Source organism: Jaculus jaculus, chromosome 3 (genome assembly GCF_020740685.1).
Source record: "Jaculus jaculus isolate mJacJac1 chromosome 3, mJacJac1.mat.Y.cur, whole genome shotgun sequence".
Lineage (NCBI taxonomy): Eukaryota > Metazoa > Chordata > Mammalia > Rodentia > Dipodidae > Jaculus > Jaculus jaculus.
The window spans coordinates 109784104-109805073 of NC_059104.1; the positions used below are offsets into that span (position 1 = coordinate 109784104).

Consider the following 20970-nt stretch of genomic DNA (forward strand, 5'->3'; position numbering starts at 1 on the left):
TTTAAATAAGCAACTTTGAAAATTACAGATAAAATGTTCTTTGATACAAGGGATGGTTGCTACTGGCCAAAAATATATTCCTCTCTATTCTTAATTATTCTTGAATAATCATTTTACATAGATGAAATGGTTCTTTGGAGGCTTTCCTGCAATCTCCACATAGTACATGATCACTTAGAACAATGTTTTTCAGAACAGGCTACTTACCACTTGCATGATTACATAGCAATTCTGGGGTAAATTTCATGTTTCTAGGCCTGTCCATCTAGAATATCTTTGGCTGGGACTCTGGTGCACGTATTATCACAGGCTTCCTAGGTGATTTTCTTGTGGTATAATGATGAAAGGGGTTTGACACAGAACCTTGGCTGGTAAAAGTGTATAGTCATCTCTCCAGAGAATGTTTCATAGGTGAGTAAAAATTCCCTTAAACATTACCAAAAATGCTATTACAGGAGTCAGGAGACATAGGCTCAGAATGCATCTTTGTAATTTTCCAATTGTGTGAGCTTGGGAAAGAAGCTCTGATATGCCCTCTAGTGAAAAGTTTCCTCATCTGTCACTTGTAAGTGACAAAGATCCTATTACACAATTAATAAAAAGGAAAGAGATATTTGTAGAAGAATTAAAACAGTGTAAGGGCGTCAGTACACATTTGATTGTTATGCCAATAAGAGATTGTGTATGGGGAGGACAAGTTGGCATAGGAGCTGAGAGAAAAGCTATGGTAACACTTGGCTAAGGTACTGGAATGTTTTGTGGAAGAAGTGTAATTTTGGCTGAATATAGAATGATAGAATATTTCAGATAGATAGAAATGATGAGAAAATTTCAAAGAGTAGGAAGCAGAGTCTGGTTTGATGAGAGCAATGGTTCTGTACTTTGTTGAACATAGGATCATCTTGAGAGCATTTAAAAATGCAGAGGTCTGGGTCACCTGAGGCAATTCAAGAAGATTAATTTGATAATGGCATTCATTTATATCAGGGTGGAAAGAGAGGCAAAATAGTGTTAGTAAACCAATTAGTAGGCTAGTGGAGAAATCCATGAGCTATGGTTTGAATGTGCATCTTGAAAAGTTTACATGTTGGAAAGTTAACTTTAAATTCATATATTGATGGTATTTGGAAGTGAGACCTTTAGGGAGTAATAAGAATTAAATGAGATCATGAGTGTGGGCCCCCATTATGGCATTCATGGCTTTATAAAAGGAAGGCAGACTCAAGCTTGCACACTTGCCCTGTCTTGCCACATGATGTCCTTCACCATGTCCATTATAACAAGAAGAACTTTACTGGATGTCTGCACTGGGCTCTTTGACTTTTCACCATACAGAATCATGAGTTAAGCAAACCTTTATTCTTTATAATTTACCCAGTTGGTGGTATTAAATTGCAGGAACAGAAAACAGACTAAGACGTCATAAATTATATAAAAGAAAATATAAATATTTTTTATAAAAAATTGTAGTAGAAAAATAGTTTGTCAGAGCTTTGTAGTGTTTGGCAACTAGATTGGAGTGAAAGGAGTTGACAATGTGAATGTGTTTTTGGTTCTTTTACATTGTGTGAATTGAATTGTAACCTTTTAATTTGAAAAGACAAAATTCTGTAGTCTCATATATCTGACAGTTAACAGTTGCCCCTCCCCCATTGTTTCTTTCCTTCCAACATATTAGAGACCGTTGGTGCCTTTTAATTGTTTTATATGCTTCTTTAACATTATTTTCATAATTATACTTCATAAAATTGTTAATGTGAAAATTAAAGGTGATTTTGAAGTTGTATTAGTTGATTTAAAAATGAAAAACTAGCAGCCAGGCGTGGTGGCACACGCCTTTAATCCCAGCACTCGGGAGGCAGAGGTAGGAGGACCGCGTGAGTTTGAGGCCACCCTGAGACTCCATAGTGAATCCCAGGTCAGCCTGGGCTAGAGTGATACCCTAACTTGAAAAAAACAAAACCAAAATAATAATAATAATAATAAAATAAAATAAGATAAAAATAAATGAAAAACTAAATGTTTTCTTCAAGGGGTAAGAAATTCATATTTTGTGTTAATAAAAATAAAAAATAAAAATAAAACAAAAAATGTTATAATGAAAAAAAAAAGAAATTCATATTTTGTAAATTCTATTTGTTTTTTTTTTTTTTAAATTTTTTATTTATTTATTTGAGAGCGACGGACACAGAGAGAAAGACAGATAGAGGGAGAGAAAGAATGGGCGCGCCAGGGCTTCCAGCCTCTGCAAACGAACTCCAGACGCGTGCGCCCCCTTGTGCATCTGGCTAACATGGGACCTGGGGAACCGAGCCTCGAACCGCGGTCCTTAGGCTTCACAGGCAAGTGCTTAACTGCCAAGCCATGGTGCTAAATAAACAACTTATAATAGTAGAGATGGAAAGTGATTTGATAAATTTCTTTGAATTTTACTATAGAAAAACTCGAGTGATGAAATAAGAAACTATGGTGGTTGGGTAGAAGTGGAAGAAAGAGTAATAGTTGTGAAAGCCCTATAAAAATAGGATTGAGCAAAGTATTTCATATGACAGAATAAGGGCAAAAGGGAGCAGTAATTAATGTCCATGTAAAAAGACCTTATTTGTTGAGGCAAGGTATCACTCAATCTATAGCTCACCATTTTGATTTGTCTAGCTGGCCAGTGAGGCCAAATGATTCTGTCTCTACCTCCTCAGAACTGGGATTATAGACACACTCAACTATGTGCAGCATTTTATGTGGGTGCCAGGGATCAAACTCAGATGCTCATGCTTAGGTCGTCAACAATTTACTCACTGAGAAATCTCTCCAGCTTCTCCACCTTATTATTATTTGTTTTTTTGAGACAGAGTCTCTCACTACACCTGGACCCACAAGGCTCCACTAACTAGATAGTGAGCTCTGGGATCTTTATGTCTCTGCCTTCCTAGCACTGGGATTGCAGGCATGCATCATGTTCCTGGCTTTCACTTGGATGTTAGGATCAAACTCAGATCTTCATGCTTGTGCAGCAGGTACTTTACCCACTGAGCCTTCTCCCCAGACTTTATTTTTAATATTTTTATTGTTGACAATTTCCATCATTATAGACAATAAACCATTATCCCTCTTCCCCTTCACTACGCTCTCCATCATATTCCCTCCCTGTCAATCAGTCAGTCTTTTATTCTGATGTCATCATCTTTTCCTCCTATTTTACTGGTCTTGAGTAGGTAGTGTCAGGTACTGTGAGGTCATGGATATCCAGGCCATTTTGTGTCTGGAAGAGTGCATTGTAAGCAGTCCTACTCTTCCTTTGGCTCTTACCTTCTTCCCGACACCTCTTCTGCAATGGACCCTGAGCCTTGGAAAGTATGATAGAGATGTTTCAGTGCTGAGCACTCCTCTGTTACTTCTCAACACTTTGTTGCCTTTTGAGTCATCCCAGAGGTCATTGCCATCTGAAAAGAGAAGCTTCTCTAACCAAAAGTGAGAGTAGCATTAATATATTGGTATAGGTGAACAATTAAGGAAAGTGCTTACTGGGCAGTTTGGTGAGTATAATATATGCATTTATCCAGACATCAACAGGCGTTACACCCATAGGATGTCATGACTTCCCTGTCATAGGTTTTCAGCATCTGGCATGTATTCCCTTCCATGGAGCAGAGCTCCAGTCAAATTAGAGCTGTTGGTTTCCCCCATAACAGACATGCCACTATTGCAACCATTGGCTCATTTTTTCTTTTTGAGAAATAATTTTACTGTATAGTGCTAGCTCATCTGGAACTCACCATTTAGACCAGGCTGGCCTTGAATTTGCATTATAACCTCCTGCCTCTGCCTTTGCATGCTGGGATTACTGGAGTGAGATAACATACCCAGTTACAAACTTGTTCCACAGAAATACAATAATGGGTTAACATAAAAGAAGATTCTCTTTTGTCTAACAACTGAGCCCTCATCCTCCTTGCTGTGTCTGGTTACAAAACTTGTTATTAGTTATCTTCGAGAAACACGGATTATATATCATGTGTCCAGGGTATGCATATAAAAATGCAACAAATACTGTTTAAGCACTTTAATTTTGATCCAAACCCATCAAGTTTTATGTTTCCCCCCTGTGGCTCATGGTTTTATTTTTTAATATGTAAATATTTCAGATGAACCTCATTTGGCATGATTATGATTGATTAACTCATTTCTGTATCCATTAAAGTGAAGAAAAAATGAGTAATGATTTGTACATGGCAAACCTCTCAGACGTAGAACAAGGCAATGTTTGTTAAGATTATCAAACCACTTTTTATTCAAAATGTGTAAAAGCAAAAAATGCCTCAGTAAAAGCTTATGTTTCTCTTATGTCATTGGAAAGTAATGTAGCATATGATTGAGTACCAACATACAGTGGGGATATGTGCCCTCAGTTCAGATTCTGGCTATCATTGTCTTAATTCCTCCTTTATCTATTTACCCATTATGCTCTGTTTCCTTTCCTCACATGCTTTCCTTGACTCTGTCATTGTGATGACTTATCTTCACTGTGTACTCTGTCTACTTGACTGAATTTAGAATTACTTAGATGTACCTCCAGATATATCTGTGACGGGAGAGTATAACTGAAGAGGGTAGACCCACCTTTGATGTGAGTGGTGCCAGTCCATGATTTGAGCCATCTCTCCAGCCCTATGCTGAATTAAAAAAATATTTTATTTTTATTTAGTTATTTGAGAGGGATATGCAGAAATGTGCAGGGAGACAGAAAGAGAGAGCGAATGGGCATGCCAGGGCCTCCAGGCACTGCAAACGAACTCTAGTTGCATGTGCCCCTTTTTGCATCTGGTCCTGGGGAATCAAACCTGGGTCCTTTGGTTTGCAGGCAAGTGCCTTAATCACTAACCCACCTCTCCAGACCCCTATGCTGAACTTTTTAATGGGAAGGAAAAAGGTCTCAAAAGCTCAAACAATACTGAAGAAAAACAAAGTTGGAGGTGCCAAATTACTCAATTTCAAGACTTATTACAGTAACCAAGACAGCATGGTACTGGTAAAAGAACAAACATATAGGTTGATGGAACAAAACAGACAGCCCGAATATAAACCACACAAATATAGACTTTGATTCCTTAAAAGAAGTAAAATTAATCTAACAGTATTTCTTTCTCATAAATGATGTAGAAACACCAGCATAACTATAAAAATGTGCCAAATATAGAAGCTAAACTTTTCAGAAAAACCAATTCAAAATAGATTTGTAGAGCTAAATGTGAAATGCAAAAGCATAAATTTGGGAAAAGTAAATATAAAAATTATACCTTTTAATTAGCTGCTTAAAAAGTAGGTTTATATAACACTTATTCATATTGTCTTTAGTTATATGTGTCTTTCTCCCTCCCTTCTACCTATCCCTGTGAGACCTTTCCAGCCCCCTGTACTCTGTTTTATGTCTTGACTCTTGTGGTGGTTTGAATTAGGTATTCCCATAAACTCATGTGTTTTTGGATGCTTGGTTCCCTGATGATTGTAATTTGAGAGGTGAGGCTTTGCTGGAGGAGGTATGTTGTTGGAGGTGGGTGTAGGGGTGTCACAGTCAGCTCCCCCTTGCTAGAGTTCAGCTAACTCTCCTACTGCTGTTGTCTACTTGCTGTGACAAAAGTGATGTCCAGCCTCTGCTCATGCCATGCTTTTCCCTGCCATCATGCAGCTTCCTCTTGAGATGTTCTCCCATAAGCTGCTTCTGGTGAGGTGCTTTATCCTAGCAAGGAGAAAATAACTATAACATCTGTCTACTACCCTTTCCCAGCTTCTCTCACTAAGTGTCATTCTAGCTTCTTGACCACTAGTATCTGATATTTACTACAATTTAACACAAATTTAATGATTCCAAGCTAGTCCAAGCAGAGAAGTCCATCTGTTTAGGAAAATGATTCAACTTAGGGTGTTGGAACTTGATGGGAGTGAGGACATGATGTCAAGACTTCTGTGGAGAAGGAGGACAAGGAAGGGGTGAGATGGCAATGATAAGTTGCTTACATATTAGACAATAGATCAAATCAGTCTATAAGGATAATGGGATCTATGTTTAGGCACTTACTGAGAGCAGATTCATAAATATGGAATATAATATAACTAGATGAGCCAGAATTAGAGGCTATCTGTATAAACTCATGGTTTTCACTACAGATGGGGAGATACAGAAATAAGTCGTTATGTATATTTACATCTTTGTCTATAGCTATGTGTTTGTCTTTCTGGCTCTGCAGATTTGTAGGATTTAGGCTCATAGAAAACAATGACTATCAAGAGATCACCCTACCTTTTTGTTCTCTAAGAATTGACAGTTGTCACTATAGTCTAAGAAAGTGTCACATTGCCTGCTCACCCAGTTCCTTCAAACCTGGGATTTTTGAAAGCCTCCCTTACCCTTCCTATAAAAGAAAAGCTGTTTCTGCCTGACATTCCATCTTTATTGGTCTTGGTTTCAGAATGTTCTCCCTATTACAACAATCCCCCTTCCCCATATCATTGATTTTTTTAAATAAATCTCTCCAAATATGGGCTTATTTCTTAGTCTACAGCTTCCAAATGTCAGTTTAAACTTAAATAAAACAGTGATTCTTAGAAAAATGATTGATTTTAGTATCTGAAAGAGAAAATAAAAGACAATCCTGTATTATTTTCTTGTACTTGAAAGTGAGGAAATGATTAAAGAATATATGTCCTTGTGTACAAGACATAGAACTCAGCCTGAAGGACCTCTTACTGGCCAAGTCAGCAACAAACTGAACATCAAAAGAACACCATTCATAACATCTCATCGAACAAAAAACAGGAATCCACTGAGAAGTCATCTGTTAGATATAAAAGAAAACATGTAAAAATTAGACAAAATGTTCTGTGTCCAAGAACTATTTAAATACTTAACTTTACAGTGAGGCAGCTTAAGTGATACCACTTTATGAGACCAGAGTGAGTATCACCAGTGATGCAACAGAGAAATCATGGATACACTACAGAATGTACTAAGAAGATAGGCTATCTAGCTGTACAATAGGATGCCTCATGTCTGTGAGAGTCTTGTCTTAAGAAGCACACAAAGAAATCTAAGAAAACCAAGTGTGAGTGACATTCAAAGTCTCATGTGCTCAGGTTGGTCTTGAACTCACTATGCAATGGAGGATGATCTTGACATCATGATCCTCCTGTCTCTACTTCCCAAATGTTGCGATTATAAAGCTATGTCACCCCTTCTGACTTGTTATCACTGGTAGGCATTCTACAACATAACTGTCCTGGAAACTTTATGTTGTATGGTTAGCTGTGACCATGAAGTTTACTTCTGGATCATAAGATTTAAATGGAAGGAAATGGAATAGACCATAGGGAAAGCCATCATTTACCTAATGTGGGGTCAGCTTAAATGGCATATACATTTTCACTCCTTGTTCTCTCCATTCATTCTTTTTTTCTTTATTAGTTATGTACATATTCATTGTGTAAACAGCCATGTTGGTACCATAGTTAGCCTCCTCCCTGTCCTCCCCCTTCCAAAGGGACCCTCCTTGTTAGGGATTGTGCATTGTGGGGGTAGCCATCAGTTATGGCGAAGAGTCAATGTCTCTTGCGACTCTAACAATCTTTCTGCCTCCTCTTCCATGTATTTCCCTGAACCATGTTGGATTTGTTTTAGGTATACTTCAGTGATGAGGTCTTGGTAGCCTGTGTATCTAGATATCTGGTTTGGTAGGAGTTGAGTATTCTCTGTGTCTACCTCCTTCACTTTTGTGTTGGTACCAGGTTCACCAAGAAAGCAGCACTCTTGCTTATTTCCCCAATTACTGTATGGTGTCAGCAGGGGCCCTGGTGAGGTGCGATCTCTCCATTTATTCTTACTTCTACTAAGTGCTATGCATAGAAGTGGAGGAATATGACACTTTCCTGTGATTATGAAGACTAGGATTGCAGACTTTGATAAAGCAGGGAGAAAACATCTGGATCCTTCAGCAACACCTACACACAAGGTTCCTTATACATTACCCCCTACTTGATTAATCCATATGACTGGATTTCTAGTAAATCTAGCCAAAGGTAGACCTAGTTAAAACAACTTGCTCCCTCACCTGTTCATTTGGCATTCTGTTGTAGGTAGTTTCCATTGCTAGGATGAACATAGAAACCAGGCACAGTTTATGGGAGGAACAAATTTATTTCAAGCTTACAGATGTGGGGAGGAGAAGTTCCATGAGTGGTGGAAGAAGCTGCTTCCATATATTCAGAGAGAGCCATCACCAGCCAGCAAACAGCACAAACTCAGCAGCAAACAGCAGCCACTCCCCTTCCTGCAGAGCTCAAGACTTTTGGCATGTAGTTGGACTGAAAAATCAGATCTGCCCCCATACATACCTTAGGGCTGGATCCCAGGATCTACTCCCAGTGACACTTTCTTCAGCTGAGTGGCTGGAGATCCAAGTTACAAGCTTTTACAATGCAGGAGTCTCTGGGGGAACATTCATTCAAACTACAACATATTCCTATATGTCTAGTTCTTGACTTCAATGCAAAGTTTGTTGGCAATATTTATATTGCATGTTAAAAATCAATTAACAAAGAATTGATTTTTTCACTAGGTAGGCTTTTTAAAGCACTGTGTAGTCCCAGTTTGTTCTAGTCTTCTGAAGCATAAGTGAGACTAAAAGTTTTCAAATATGACTTTTCCCATTTTCAACTGTGCTGTCCTTAATTCTTATGCTGAAATCTAATCCCCAGTGTGAAACTACATGAATGAGATTAAGTGAATTTATGAAAGAGGTCTCAGTTAAGAGTCCCTCAACCCTTTCACATGGCAAAAGTTGCCATCTGCAAACTAAGGTTAGTTTTCATCAGACACCATATCTGCTCACATACTTATTTTGGTCTTCCCAGCTTTCAGAACTATAGGGAAAAAAAAAACATGTGTTGTTTAAAATCCACATAATTTATGGTATTTTTTTTATTATAGCAGTCTAAATGAACAGACATATACAAGTTTTCTTTTTATAAACTTTCTGTTCTGTAACTGATGCTAAGCCAGGTAACCCTTGCATTTCTGAATCCTGAGAGACTTGAAAGACTTTAACATGAGGTAACTGTGACAAAATCAGTGACATATTATATGATTAATAAATTAAAGTTCAAGTTTCCATTACAAATAAGTTAAATTTACTGAATATGAAGTAAACATTATATGATTAAGACTTTCAGGCTACATAGATGGCTTAGTGGTTAAGATGTTTGCCTGCAAAGCCTAAGGATTTAGGTTTGATTCCCTAGTACCCACCTAAGCCAAATACACAAGGTGGTACATGCATTGAGTTCGTTTGCAGTGTGGCTAGAGGCCCTGGTACACCCATTCTCTCTCTCTCTCCCTCCCTCAAATAAATAAATATTTTTTTAAAAGATTAAGACTTTCAGACTGAATCATGGACTTCCCACACTGTAAAAAAAATTCACAGCATCATTTGAAGCATCGATTTCAGGGGAAAGAGAACTCAAACCTTCAGCAATTTCTCTGAAGGAAACAGTTGGGAAATATTCTGATGATAATGAAATGTGAAGTGAAAGTTATCACAGGAAAAACATCTCTTGGTTTGGTGACTTCCCTTTGGCTCTCCTTGGCTTGCATCAGCTAATATAACATGGGAAGAAGTCTGGGAAGAAGGCTGGGGATTGGTATGGACCAGCTGTGGTTGATCACATTTTAAGAAAAGCAGTTGAAGAAGCAAGACACCCTGATTTCCAAGGAATAACTATTTATGTTGCACAAGATTGTACAGTTTATAATTCTGATGTAATTGATAAGCAGAGTGATTCCAGGACTGCTGGTGATGCAAGTGACAAGGCTGTTATTATTTTAGTTCCTGATAGACTTGGTGGAGAAAGAACCAACACTGACTACCTGGAGTTTGTGAAGGGTGTTTTAAGCCTTGAATATTGTGTGGGTATAATTGGTGGGAAACCGAAAGTCATATTACTTCGCTGGATTTCAAGATGACAGTTTGATTTACATGGATCCTCATTACTGCCAATCTTTTGTAGATGTCAGCAGAAAGGATTTTCCTCTTGAGACATTCCACTGCTCTTCTCCCAAAAAGATGCCCTTTCGAAAATGGATCCTAGCTATACATTAGGATTTTATTGTCGAAATGTTCAGGACTTCAAACGAGCTTCTGAAGAAATCACAAAGGTATTGAGAGTTTCTTCTAAGGAGAAATATCCCTTGTTTACTTTTGTGAATGGCTGTTCCAGAGACTATGATTTTCCCTGTGCTGAAGACAGTGGGGAGGAGCTGGATTGGCTCCCAGAGGTTGAGAAGCAAAGAGTCAAAAGGTTCAGTACAGAGGAATTTGTCCTGCTGTGAAGATTAACACACTGCTTACTGAGAAGAGCTTGTTTAGGTGGAAAATGAGTAACAAGTACACTCAGAACTGTTTATTATTACAGATTCTTTATTTTACATGTCTTTACAAAAAAATTGAAAATATACAACTCTAAAGATATTTTTCTGAAAGAGCAATGATTTGATAACTCTTGCTTTTTAATAATAAATAACAAACGATTTTGGTTGCATTCCTATTTATGAAAGATCTGCTGATTGAACACTACCTGTCAGCTTCTCATCTTCAAAGCCTCCTACCTGAGCTCATTGTTGCCCCAGAAGTTTTGTGATATAGAGTTTTAGGTCACCAAATTAATGAAAGAAGATCAAAGGGGGAATCTTCCAGCTACCTAGCCTCCTGTTGCACATGACTAGTGACTGCTTTTGGTTTAAATATCTTGATAATTAAATGTGCATACAATTGATTTTAAGCTTAGGTAATACTTAGAGATAGGATACTGTAATGGCTACTTGTTGGGCTTGCTGTTGATCTTTTTTATGAAGAATGAATATAAAGTATTGTGGATTTCTTTTTATGTGTGGGACTGAACCCAGAGCCTTGCCCATTTTAGGCAAATGCTCTACCATGATCTGTGTTGACAGCCCTAAAATATTGGTTTTTTTCCCAGAGATTTAAAGGCTAGGTTAGTAGTATCTGGATTCATTCAAATCAGGCAAAGGAAGTTACAAAATAGCAGTAGCATTTGTTTTCTATTTCAAAAGTGAAATTTTATGAGAATTCAACTTATTGTACAGCTTATAAATCTAAAGATGAATTATCAGGAATGACATCAGTAGATGCTTCTCTAATTTTACTATTTGTATAAATAGTGAAAAGCCAGTATAGTGGTGTTTAGGAGCTAAGACTGTTTACAGTGTAAATATGCCTTATGTGTGTTATGTGTCACTTTAAGGCAAATTTGTGATATGAAAACACAAGAGTTATAATTGAGCCAAGATTATAAAACAGATACTTTAATAAAGATATGAGACCATAAAATGCTCTCAAATAAAAGATTAAGACTTTCATAGATTAGGAAAGAAGTTCCTGGGAAAGCTTCTTGCACCAACTCTTTATATGTATATGTATATGTATATATATATATATATATTTATTTATTTATTTATTTTAATTTTTATTAACATTTTCCATGATTACAAAATATATCCCATGGTAATTCCCTCCCTCCCCACCCCCACACTTTCCCATTTGAAATTCCATTCTCCATCATATTACCTCCCCATTATAATCATTGTCTTATTTATATTTATATATTTTGGTTTTTGAAAGTAGGATTTTGCTCTGCCCCAGGCTGACCTGGAATTCACTATGTAGCCTCAGGGTGGCCTTGAACTCACAATGATACTCCCATTTCTACCTCTCAAATGCTGGGATTAAAGGTGTGCACCACCATGCCTACTTTTTTTTTTTTTTTAAGGTAGGGTCTTTCTCTCTATCCAAGGCTGACTTAGAATTCACTATGTAGTCTCAGGGTGGCCTCTACTTCACAGCGATCCTCCTACCTCTGCCTCTCAAGTTCTGGGATTAAAGGTGTGCACCACTACTCCTGGTTCATATGCAGCTTTTGAAATCTGAAAAGAAGCATATGTACCCCAACCTATCTGATGGTCTTTTTTGATGTCTCTAAGGTATCTAGTTATTGGTAGTCTGCTTGTCTTTGTCTCTCTTTGAGACAGGGTCTTTCTTGCTGAAGTGGAACTCGCTGAAATCCTCCTGCTTCAGCCTCCCTAGTGCTGAAATTACAAGAATGAACCACTACATCAGGTTTTGGAGTATCTTAGTCCTCATATAATTTAGTTTTGTTTGGGAGTTATTACAAAACAAGGCATTCCCACACAAACAAATTGTAATTGTCCATGTAACAAAACATGCTTGATTGGATAAGTATGTGCAAATAATGAGGTAAAAGAAAAATGTGAACTTCTAAACTTTTAAATGAGTACGGACAAATTATGAAGAACAACACAAAGTTATGTGCCTTTTATGTAGCTAAAAGCCCACCAGAGAAATATACTTACTCTCCAAAGCAATCCTGCCTCCGAGTTACGGTAACACTAGTGGTGACACTCAGGCCTGCGCATGCTCTGTTGGTAGAGCACCGCTCCTTCCTCCTGTCGGAAGTCCCGGGTTTGCGGCTTCAATTACGACAGTCGTGAACTGGCGTTGCCCGACGGCTTTCTAGCTTTACGACAACAACAACGATGGCGGCTTCCTGGGGAAGATTTGAAAGTGCGAAGAGTATCCAGGAGCGGAAAGAACAGACCCGACTTGCCAGGGCCGAGGTTTTGCGCCAGGTACCTTCGTTTGGAGAGTTTGTTTTCTTTTAAGTTGGGCTTTGCACTTAGGGTTTCTCTCGCATGCGACTTATCACAGTTACATCGCCGGCTCTTCAAGTTTTGCTTTTGCTTTTGAGACGGGGCCTTGCGTAGATGGAGTCCTCCCCCTCACCCGCCCCCCAAGTCCTCTCACCACGCCGGTATCTCACCTGGTCTGGGTGGTTCTCATGTGCGCCGTGTCTCCTAAATGCTCAGGAAAACTCCATTTGCTCATTCTTTTTCCAGAGATCTGTTGGTTTCTGTGCCTTTAAAATCCGCGTTCGTGACCCCTGTGGCGCTCGGGCTGCGCTGAGTACTGGAGCTCGTGTAACCTCTGCCGGTGTTCCTCAGCGCCCAGCACTGGCCCGCTGCACTGAGGGGACGTTTCCGTTCTGGAGCCCAAGTGGGGCACATTTGTACACCGACGTTTTCCTTCACCCGTCTTACTGTTGCTTTTAGCTCCAGACTTCATAGTCACCATTTGTTGAGCCCAAAACGACTTAACACAAGGGACTCTAGTTGTGGGTAGTCTCCTTGTCTTTGTCTCTCTTTGGCCTGTTAAAATGGTGACACATTTCATTAAGATTGAGGTGTATCGAGGTAGCATAAAAAGGAAAGAAGTGTTGAATTATTTGATATAAGTATGACAGTATAAGATCAGAGTTGTACTTAGAAAACAGCAATGCTTACAGTGATGATTTTTGGTTTAAGATGACAGTTTTAAATAGTTTAAATGGATATAAGGAGGCAGCAGAGAAGAAATTGAGACGGGAAGAAGGGATAATAACTTCAGACAGATTTTAAAGGGGAGGAGTTGGCAATTAGTCCTAGGTGGTGTTCCCTGTTTAACCATATATGTAATAACTAATACTCATTCTTGTCTCTTGTATTTCAAGTGTGTTTTGGAGGGAGTAAAGTTTCTGAGTGGCGATAAATTTTATAGTTTAGATATGCTTAGAATTTGGCAAAGACCAAAGTCAGCTTTGGAATTTGGGAAGAAGAGTGAGTGTAGAAACAACTTCCTGGGAAACCTTGATTTACATGAAGGATGCTGAAAAATAAACAACATGATCATTTCTTTTTTTAGAAAGATATATATATATATATATATATATATATATATATATTTTTTTTTTTTTTTTCCCTGAGATACGTTTGAAGGCCAGTTACTTGGATACAGACATTTCCTATGGTGGTCAGTTTCTTAATTTTTGGAAAAGTCTAAAGAACTAGCCATAAGAATTACTAGGGGAAAAGAAATTCCAAGATATATTGAGACAGCGAGAGAGGAGAACATCAAGTGAAACCCAGGATTCTGCCTATTTTGGTGGTTGCATTTACTGGAGATTGGCAGTACCAAAGGAAATATTTTGTTTCATTTTAAAAAAACATGTTTTCTACAGTAGTAGAAGCAAATTATTGGCAGGAATAGACCATTTATTTTTGACTATAAATATGAATATGAGGGCTGGAGAAATGGCTTAGCGGTTAAGCGCTTGCCTGTGAAGCCTAAGGACCCCGGTTCGAGGCTCGGTTCCCCAGGTCCCACGTTAGCCAGATGCACAAGGGGGCGCACGCATCTGGAGTTCCTTTGCAGAGGCTGGAAGCCCTGGCGCGCCCATTCTCTCTCTCCCTCTATCTGTCTTTCTCTCTGTGTCTGTCGCTCTCAAATAAATAAAAAAATTAAAAAAAAAATATGAATATGAAAATGGTACCAGTTTCTTCTTTCTCTTTTAAAAAGCAGTTGAGTCTATTGCCAGTTTATCTTTTTATGCCCTTGTGTTGTAGGCCAAAGCCAATTTTGAAAAAGAAGAAAGTCGTAAAGAACTTAAACGACTTCGGGGTGAGGATACATGGATGCTGCCTGATGTGAATGAGCGAATTGAACAGTTCTCACAGGTGAGTGTTACCAGGTTTATTTATGAAAAGATACATATCTTTTGACAGTGATCAATTTTATTTTGAGAGAATAATTTTATATACTAATTTTTATGAGTTACAGATTGATTTTTCAATGAATAGTTTATTTCTCTGGCAAAATTACTGAGTTATAAATATTATAGGTATTGTGGCATTGAAAGACTTTGTTACTTGAGTTTAAAATTTCTGGCCTATTTGTTACATGCTTATAGATGTAAAAGTGGGCATTTTAAGCTTATGTCTTGCTACTTTTTGTGTTTTTATTTTGTTTTTTTGAGATGGAGTCTTACTCTAGTCCAGGACCTGGAATTCGCAATGTAGTCTCAGAGTGGCCTCAAACTCATGGCAACAATGATCTTCCTACCTCTGCCTTTTGGGTGCTGGGATTAAAGGCTTGTACTACTATGCCTAACATGCTTTTTTTTTTTTTTTTTTAAAGGGCTCAAGCCTTGTTTTCTTTATTTTTTTCTTTATTGTTTTAAAATTTATTTTTGAGAGAGAAAGGCAGATAGATAGAGAGAATGGACATGCCAGGACCTCCAGCAGCTGCAACTGAACTTCAGATGTATATGCCACTTTGTGTATTTGGCTTACATGGGTCCTGGTGAATTGAACCTAGATCCTTTGGCTCTGCAGGCAGGTTCCTTAACCACTAAGCCGTCTTTCCAGCCCAACCTCCTTTTTCTTCCCCCGCAATTTCCCTGCTGGCATGTACCTCCATAACTAGCACATTAAATTTTTTTTAATTGGCAGTCATAATTATTTATACTTATAAAGTACAATATGTTGCTTTGATGTATGTATGCATTATTAGGAAGATTCAATCAAGGTAATTAGCATATCTATCAAGTCACTAATTTATTTGGGAGCATGTTATTATCTGTGGCTATTGTCCTATGCTGTATATCACTGAAACTTACTCTTCCAGTTTAAAAGAAACTTTGTATCCTTTGACCATAATTTTCCCTTTTCCTAGCTTTTTTTCCCTTCATCTCTCTTCCAGCTGCTTCCTACAGTAGTAATAATCTTGCAAATTTCTGAGGACTACAAAGGAATAATATGTATGTGTATGGTTATGTTTGTATATGTATGTGCACATACACTTGTATCTGTATATGTGTATTTATTTGTTAATACTTGTCACAGGAATTTATGAATAAATTGAAGAAAATTTTCTTTACAGCCATTCAATAGCAGTGCTTACCTTACAGAAAGCATGTTAAAATTTCTTGAATGCTGAATGCTTTTCTATATATAGTCATGAACTTGATCTATCTATCCTTCCTTCCTTCCTTCCTTCCTTCCTTCCTTCCTTCCTTCCTTCCTTCCTTCCTTCCTTCCTTCCTTCTTTCTTTATTTTATTTAATTGAGAGCGACAGACACAGAGAGAAAGACAGATAGAGGGAGAGCGAGAGAATGGGCGTGCCAGGGCTTCCAGCCTCTGCAAACGAACTCCAAACGCGTGCGCCCCCTTGTGCATCTGGCTAACGTGGGACCTGGGGAACCGAGCCTCGAACCGGGGTCCTTAGGCTTCACAGGCAAGCGCTTAACCGCTGTGCCATCTCTCCAGCCCTTTCTTTTTTTTTTGAGGTATGTTTTCATCCTAGCCCAGGCTGACCTGAACTTCCCTATGCAGTCTCAGGGTGGCCTTGAACTTATGGCGATCCTCCTACCTCTGCCTCCCACGTGCTGGGATTAAAGGTGTGTACCACCATGCCTGGCTTGATCTCTTTTTTCATGAAACATTTAAATATTTTTGAAGCATGGATTTACCCCCTCCCCTCCAAAATGTCTTTATTAAAGTAAGATAAAGCTAAAGTTATTTTTTATTTATTCAAAATTATGTATAGGAACATTCTGTGAAGAAAAAGAAGAAGAAAGATAAGCATTCAAAAAAAACAAAAAAAGAGAAGAAAAAAAAGAACAAGAAGCAGAAATATGAAAAGAACACTGAATCAACTGATAGTTCATCAGTAAGTATGCACTAAAACTAACCAAAGCAGCTATTTCAGAAACATTGTATTTGAAGGATAATATATAGGAACTTAAAATACAGGACATGTTAAAAATACTGCTAGTTATGATATAAAAATATCTGAAAGGCATTGAATTGGAGTTGCCCAGGAAATACTGAGAATGCAGATCAGACAAATGTGAGAGCATGGGGATACAATTTGGTGCTTGTTGCTAATTGGAGACATTAGAATGATGAAATGCCTTATGGAACCTGACAGATAAAAAGTAGTGCAGACCCAGATAGGAAGCAGGAGGTGCTATTTTTTCTTCAAATAGCTGGAAACTTATGAGGAAAAACAGGGAAGATCAATATTACAAAAGCAAGGAAAAGAGGTTCAAGATATTTGAGAATCCATTTTTCTGGTTTTTGTCATTCCCCCCCCCACTCCCCTGTAGAAATGAACATCTGCATCTTTAAAGTAGGATTTGTTTATCTTTTGAGCCAGAATTAAGTGTGTGTTGGGTTGGCTGCAGGATTCAGGAAAAGAAAGAAAGCCAGGTCCTATATACTTGTTTTTTTTTTTTTAATTCTTTTTGCTTATTTATTTATTTGAGAGCGACAGACACAGAGAGAAAGGCAGATGGGGGGGGGGGGAAGAGAGAGAGAGAGAGAATGGGCGCTCCAGGGCCTCCAGCCATCACAAACGAACTCCAGATGCATGTGTCCCCTTGTGCATCTGGCTAACATGGGTCCTGGGGAATCGAGCCTCAAACCGGGGTCCTTAGGCTTCATAGGCAAGTGCATAACCACTAAATCATCTCTCCAGCCCGTTTATACTTGCTTTTGGGAAAAATGAGAGTATGTGTAGAAAGTGATGACTTAGAGTGATATAGGGGAAATCGCCTACCCAGATAAAATTGTATTCTCCTTGCTAGGTAAAAGAGGGACAGCTTAGTCTTTGTGAAGTGGAACCACAGATGAGAAGTCAGCTGCCCCCTGTAGCCTCGAAACATATTATGGATGAGAAATTAGAGAAGGAAGGGAGAACAGGGAACATGAGTCCAAGAGGCTTATTTTGTTTGCTCATTCTAGCTTGTGTAGGTGAGCAATAAGAAAATATGGTTTAAGGGCTGGAGAGATGGCTTAGTGGTTAAGCACTTGCCTGTGAAGCCTAAGGACCTCAGTTCAAGGCTTGACTCCTCAGGACCCATATAAATCAGACGCACAAGGTGGCACATGCATCTGGAGTTCCTTTGCAATGGCTGGAGGACCTGACATGGCCATTCTCTCTCTCTCTTGTCTGTTGCTCTCAAATAAAAAAATAAAAATAAACAAAAATTAAAAAAAATATGGTTTAAGATTCCTGCCTTAAGGATGGAAAGAAGAATGTTAGTTGGGACTTTTTGTTACAGGTAACAGAAACCAAACAAATTAGCTTATGTGAAAAATATGAAAAGATACATTCTTCAACTACAGAAGGTTTAAAATATATCAAGATATAAGCTAGGTATAAGAATCACGTATGGAGAAGGTGGCGAATACAAGCCAGGCTGGTCATGCTTGTAACCCCAGCACTCAGGAGGGTGAGGAAGGCAGATCCCCATGAGTCCAGGGCCAGTCTTGTCTACACAGTATGTTCAGTACAGCCTGTGCTTCATGACCCACTGCCTTTAACAAAAAAAAAAAAAAAAAAAAAAAAAAAGGAGGAGCAGCATCATCTAGACTTCAGGGACAGCTGGAATTAGGATTATGAATGGTTTTACTGGTCTTCTAGCTTCATTTTTATTCTCAAGTACTCTTTCTTTGTCTTCTGTTTTTTGTTTGTTTTTTGATTTTTCAAAAGGTAGGGTCTCACTCTAGTCCAGACTGATCTGGAATTCACTATGTAGTCTCAGGGTGGCATCGAACTGCCTACCCAGTGCTGGGATTAAAGGTGTGTGCCACCACACCTGGCATTTTTTTTCTTTTCTCTTTCTTTCCTTTTTTTTTTTTTTTTTTTGAGGTAGGTTCTTGCTCTAGCCCAGGCTGACCTAGAATTCACTATGTGGTCTCAGGGTGGCCTCCAACTCAGCAGTCTTCCTACGTCTGCCTCCCAAGTGCACCTCCATGCCCAGCTGAGTCTCTCCTTTTCTTGATGATAATCATTTTTGTTCTTTATCCCAGAAGTAGCACCAGCCAAGTACCTTTTCAGTTCATTTTAGTTTCATATCAGCCTGTTCGGACTTGACTTCTAAGACCTGGACAGTAACTTTGTTTTTGAGCATGGGATCAGATTATCTTTCAACTAGTCAGCTGTGGCTAGAGATGAAGATGAACTCCCATGGCATTTATGTGGTGTTTACTGTATAATATATTTGATTAATATTTTACAGTAGAAAACAAGCTTAGATGGGTTTGGTATGATGATCCTGAGATTTCTGAGTTAAGCAAATATATGGTTGATGTTTCCAGATAATAGGAGGATTGTGTTAAGTAGTATAGGAGGAGGAGCAGGTTTTGTGGGTTCATTTATTATTAGTTTAGCATAGCATCCAAATATATTAGATATTTGATTAAGTCATTGAAACTTTAGTTAGACAAATTTGAAAGACATGACTCCAACTAGTGGTAGTTCAAACCATGAGGATCAATTTAATACTCAAAGGGGATGTTTAGAGAATTAAAAAATACAGTAGGCAAAGGATGGAGTCCCAAACATGAGTATGTATGGACTGAACAAAGCAGGGAACTTGAAGAAAGAAAAGGAAGAAGAAATAGTGGGAGAACTGGGAATTGTCTTGGAAATCAAGAAAGTGAGTCATCAGCAGAGTTACATAATGAAGTTTTGGAGATGAAGACTGAAATATTTTGTTGAGTTTGGGAAAGTAGAAGCCACTGATGAATTTTGAAAAATTTTCACTAGATAAATGTGAAAGGTAATTATCTTGAAGAGTTTGGAGAAAGGTTTGAAGGCAGGAGTGTGAGACAGCAGATGTAGATGACTCTTTCAGGGAGGTTTTGTTACAGTGGGTTTGGGAGATGAATTGTTTTTAGAGGGTTATATAAGGTCAGGAAAGCTTACTGTCTCCCCTAGGGGAAAGGGGTGAGACATGCTTTAGCATATTTCTAGTTCATTAGAGACTTTTCTTTGAAACAGAAGAGAAATAAATAATGGGGCAAGATTTAGAGGAACAGGAATACTTGGAACCAAAATCTTTGGAGGAGGACCTGCCGAGAACAGAATGAATTAACAGGAAGTTTGTGTAGGCATAAGTGTAAGTCCATATTTTGGATTATAGGTAGGAAGCTAAGGTTAGAGGAGAGGTTTGCTGATGTGAAGCATGAGAGTTGGTAGAAAATGTGAGGAGGGTGTTGAAGAAGATAACAGTATGTCTAGGAAATGCAATAGATACTTGGTAGTGCAAAGTTGAAAAGAGGGATGCATTTCCTATCACCGTGGAATTTATTGCCTAATGGGATATTAATCAGATAGTCACACAAACCAATAAAAATGATGAGTGAGTGCTTTCAAGGGGAACTAGAAGAAAAAAACTGATCAAGGACCAATAAGGCAAGTTCCTTATTAGGTGAGTCTAGTTCTGTTCAAGTTGAAGGTCATGGTGTAGGAACTGAGTTTACAACTTTCACCCATTGGTATAATGTAATGTCTAAGGTTGAAGTTGTGGTGATGAAGTACCCAGTGGCTATGGTTAATGAATTCGAGTGTTTTTCTCTAATAATTGTAGACAAAGTCCTGTGGAACATTTGCTAAGACAAATTGGTATTTCCTTAAAGAATGAACTAGTATTTCCAGACTATACATTCCTACTTTAGTGAATGACATCAAGAATTAAAAACTAGGCTGGGCATGGTGGCACACGCCTTTACTCCCAGCACTTGGGGGACAGAGGTAGGAGGGACATCATGAGTATAAGGCCACCCTGAGACTACAGAGTGAATTCCAGATCAGCTTGAGCTAGAGTGGGACCCTAACTTGAAAAACAAACAAACAAACAAAAAAACCCCAAACAAACAAAAAACCAGCTCTAGCTCTCCAAACTTATTTGGTAATATAAACATGAGTCAGCTACAAATAGTGATTATCTTAAAAACTGTAACTGTAAATATAAGTCCTAGGGTTTTGATCCAAACCAAGGAATGAATCTGCCTTGTTTGGGAAACTATTGCCAGTGGCAGAGCAAAAATATGGTTTTTTCCATGTGGATTATAGCTTTTGAAAGATGTACCTAGAATTCTCTAAAAAACTGGGGGTATTTTTTTTTCAGGATTTCATGGAATAGAAGAATACTAGTATTACTTAAAATCAAATTCTATTGTTTGTCTTGCTATTCACACATTTCTCCTTTGGCCTCAAAGTTTCCTA

General features: G+C 38.3%; 1 protein-coding gene and 1 pseudogene across 1 annotated transcript in view; both read left to right on the forward strand.

Moving 5' to 3' along the window:
- The first annotated feature begins 529 nt into the window (after window positions 1-529).
- Window positions 530-10375, forward strand: LOC101615800 (annotated as a pseudogene).
- A 2234-nt stretch (window positions 10376-12609) lies between these two features.
- Window positions 12610-20970, forward strand: part of Cwf19l2 (CWF19 like cell cycle control factor 2) — a 99535-nt gene continuing 91174 nt past the window's right edge. Inside the window, exons 1-3 of the mRNA XM_045146331.1 lie at window positions 12610-12709; window positions 14519-14629; window positions 16501-16623. Of these exons, the coding sequence (XP_045002266.1) occupies window positions 12617-12709; window positions 14519-14629; window positions 16501-16623 (327 nt within the window). The 5' untranslated portion in view covers window positions 12610-12616. The remainder of the gene's footprint in view (window positions 12710-14518; window positions 14630-16500; window positions 16624-20970) is intronic.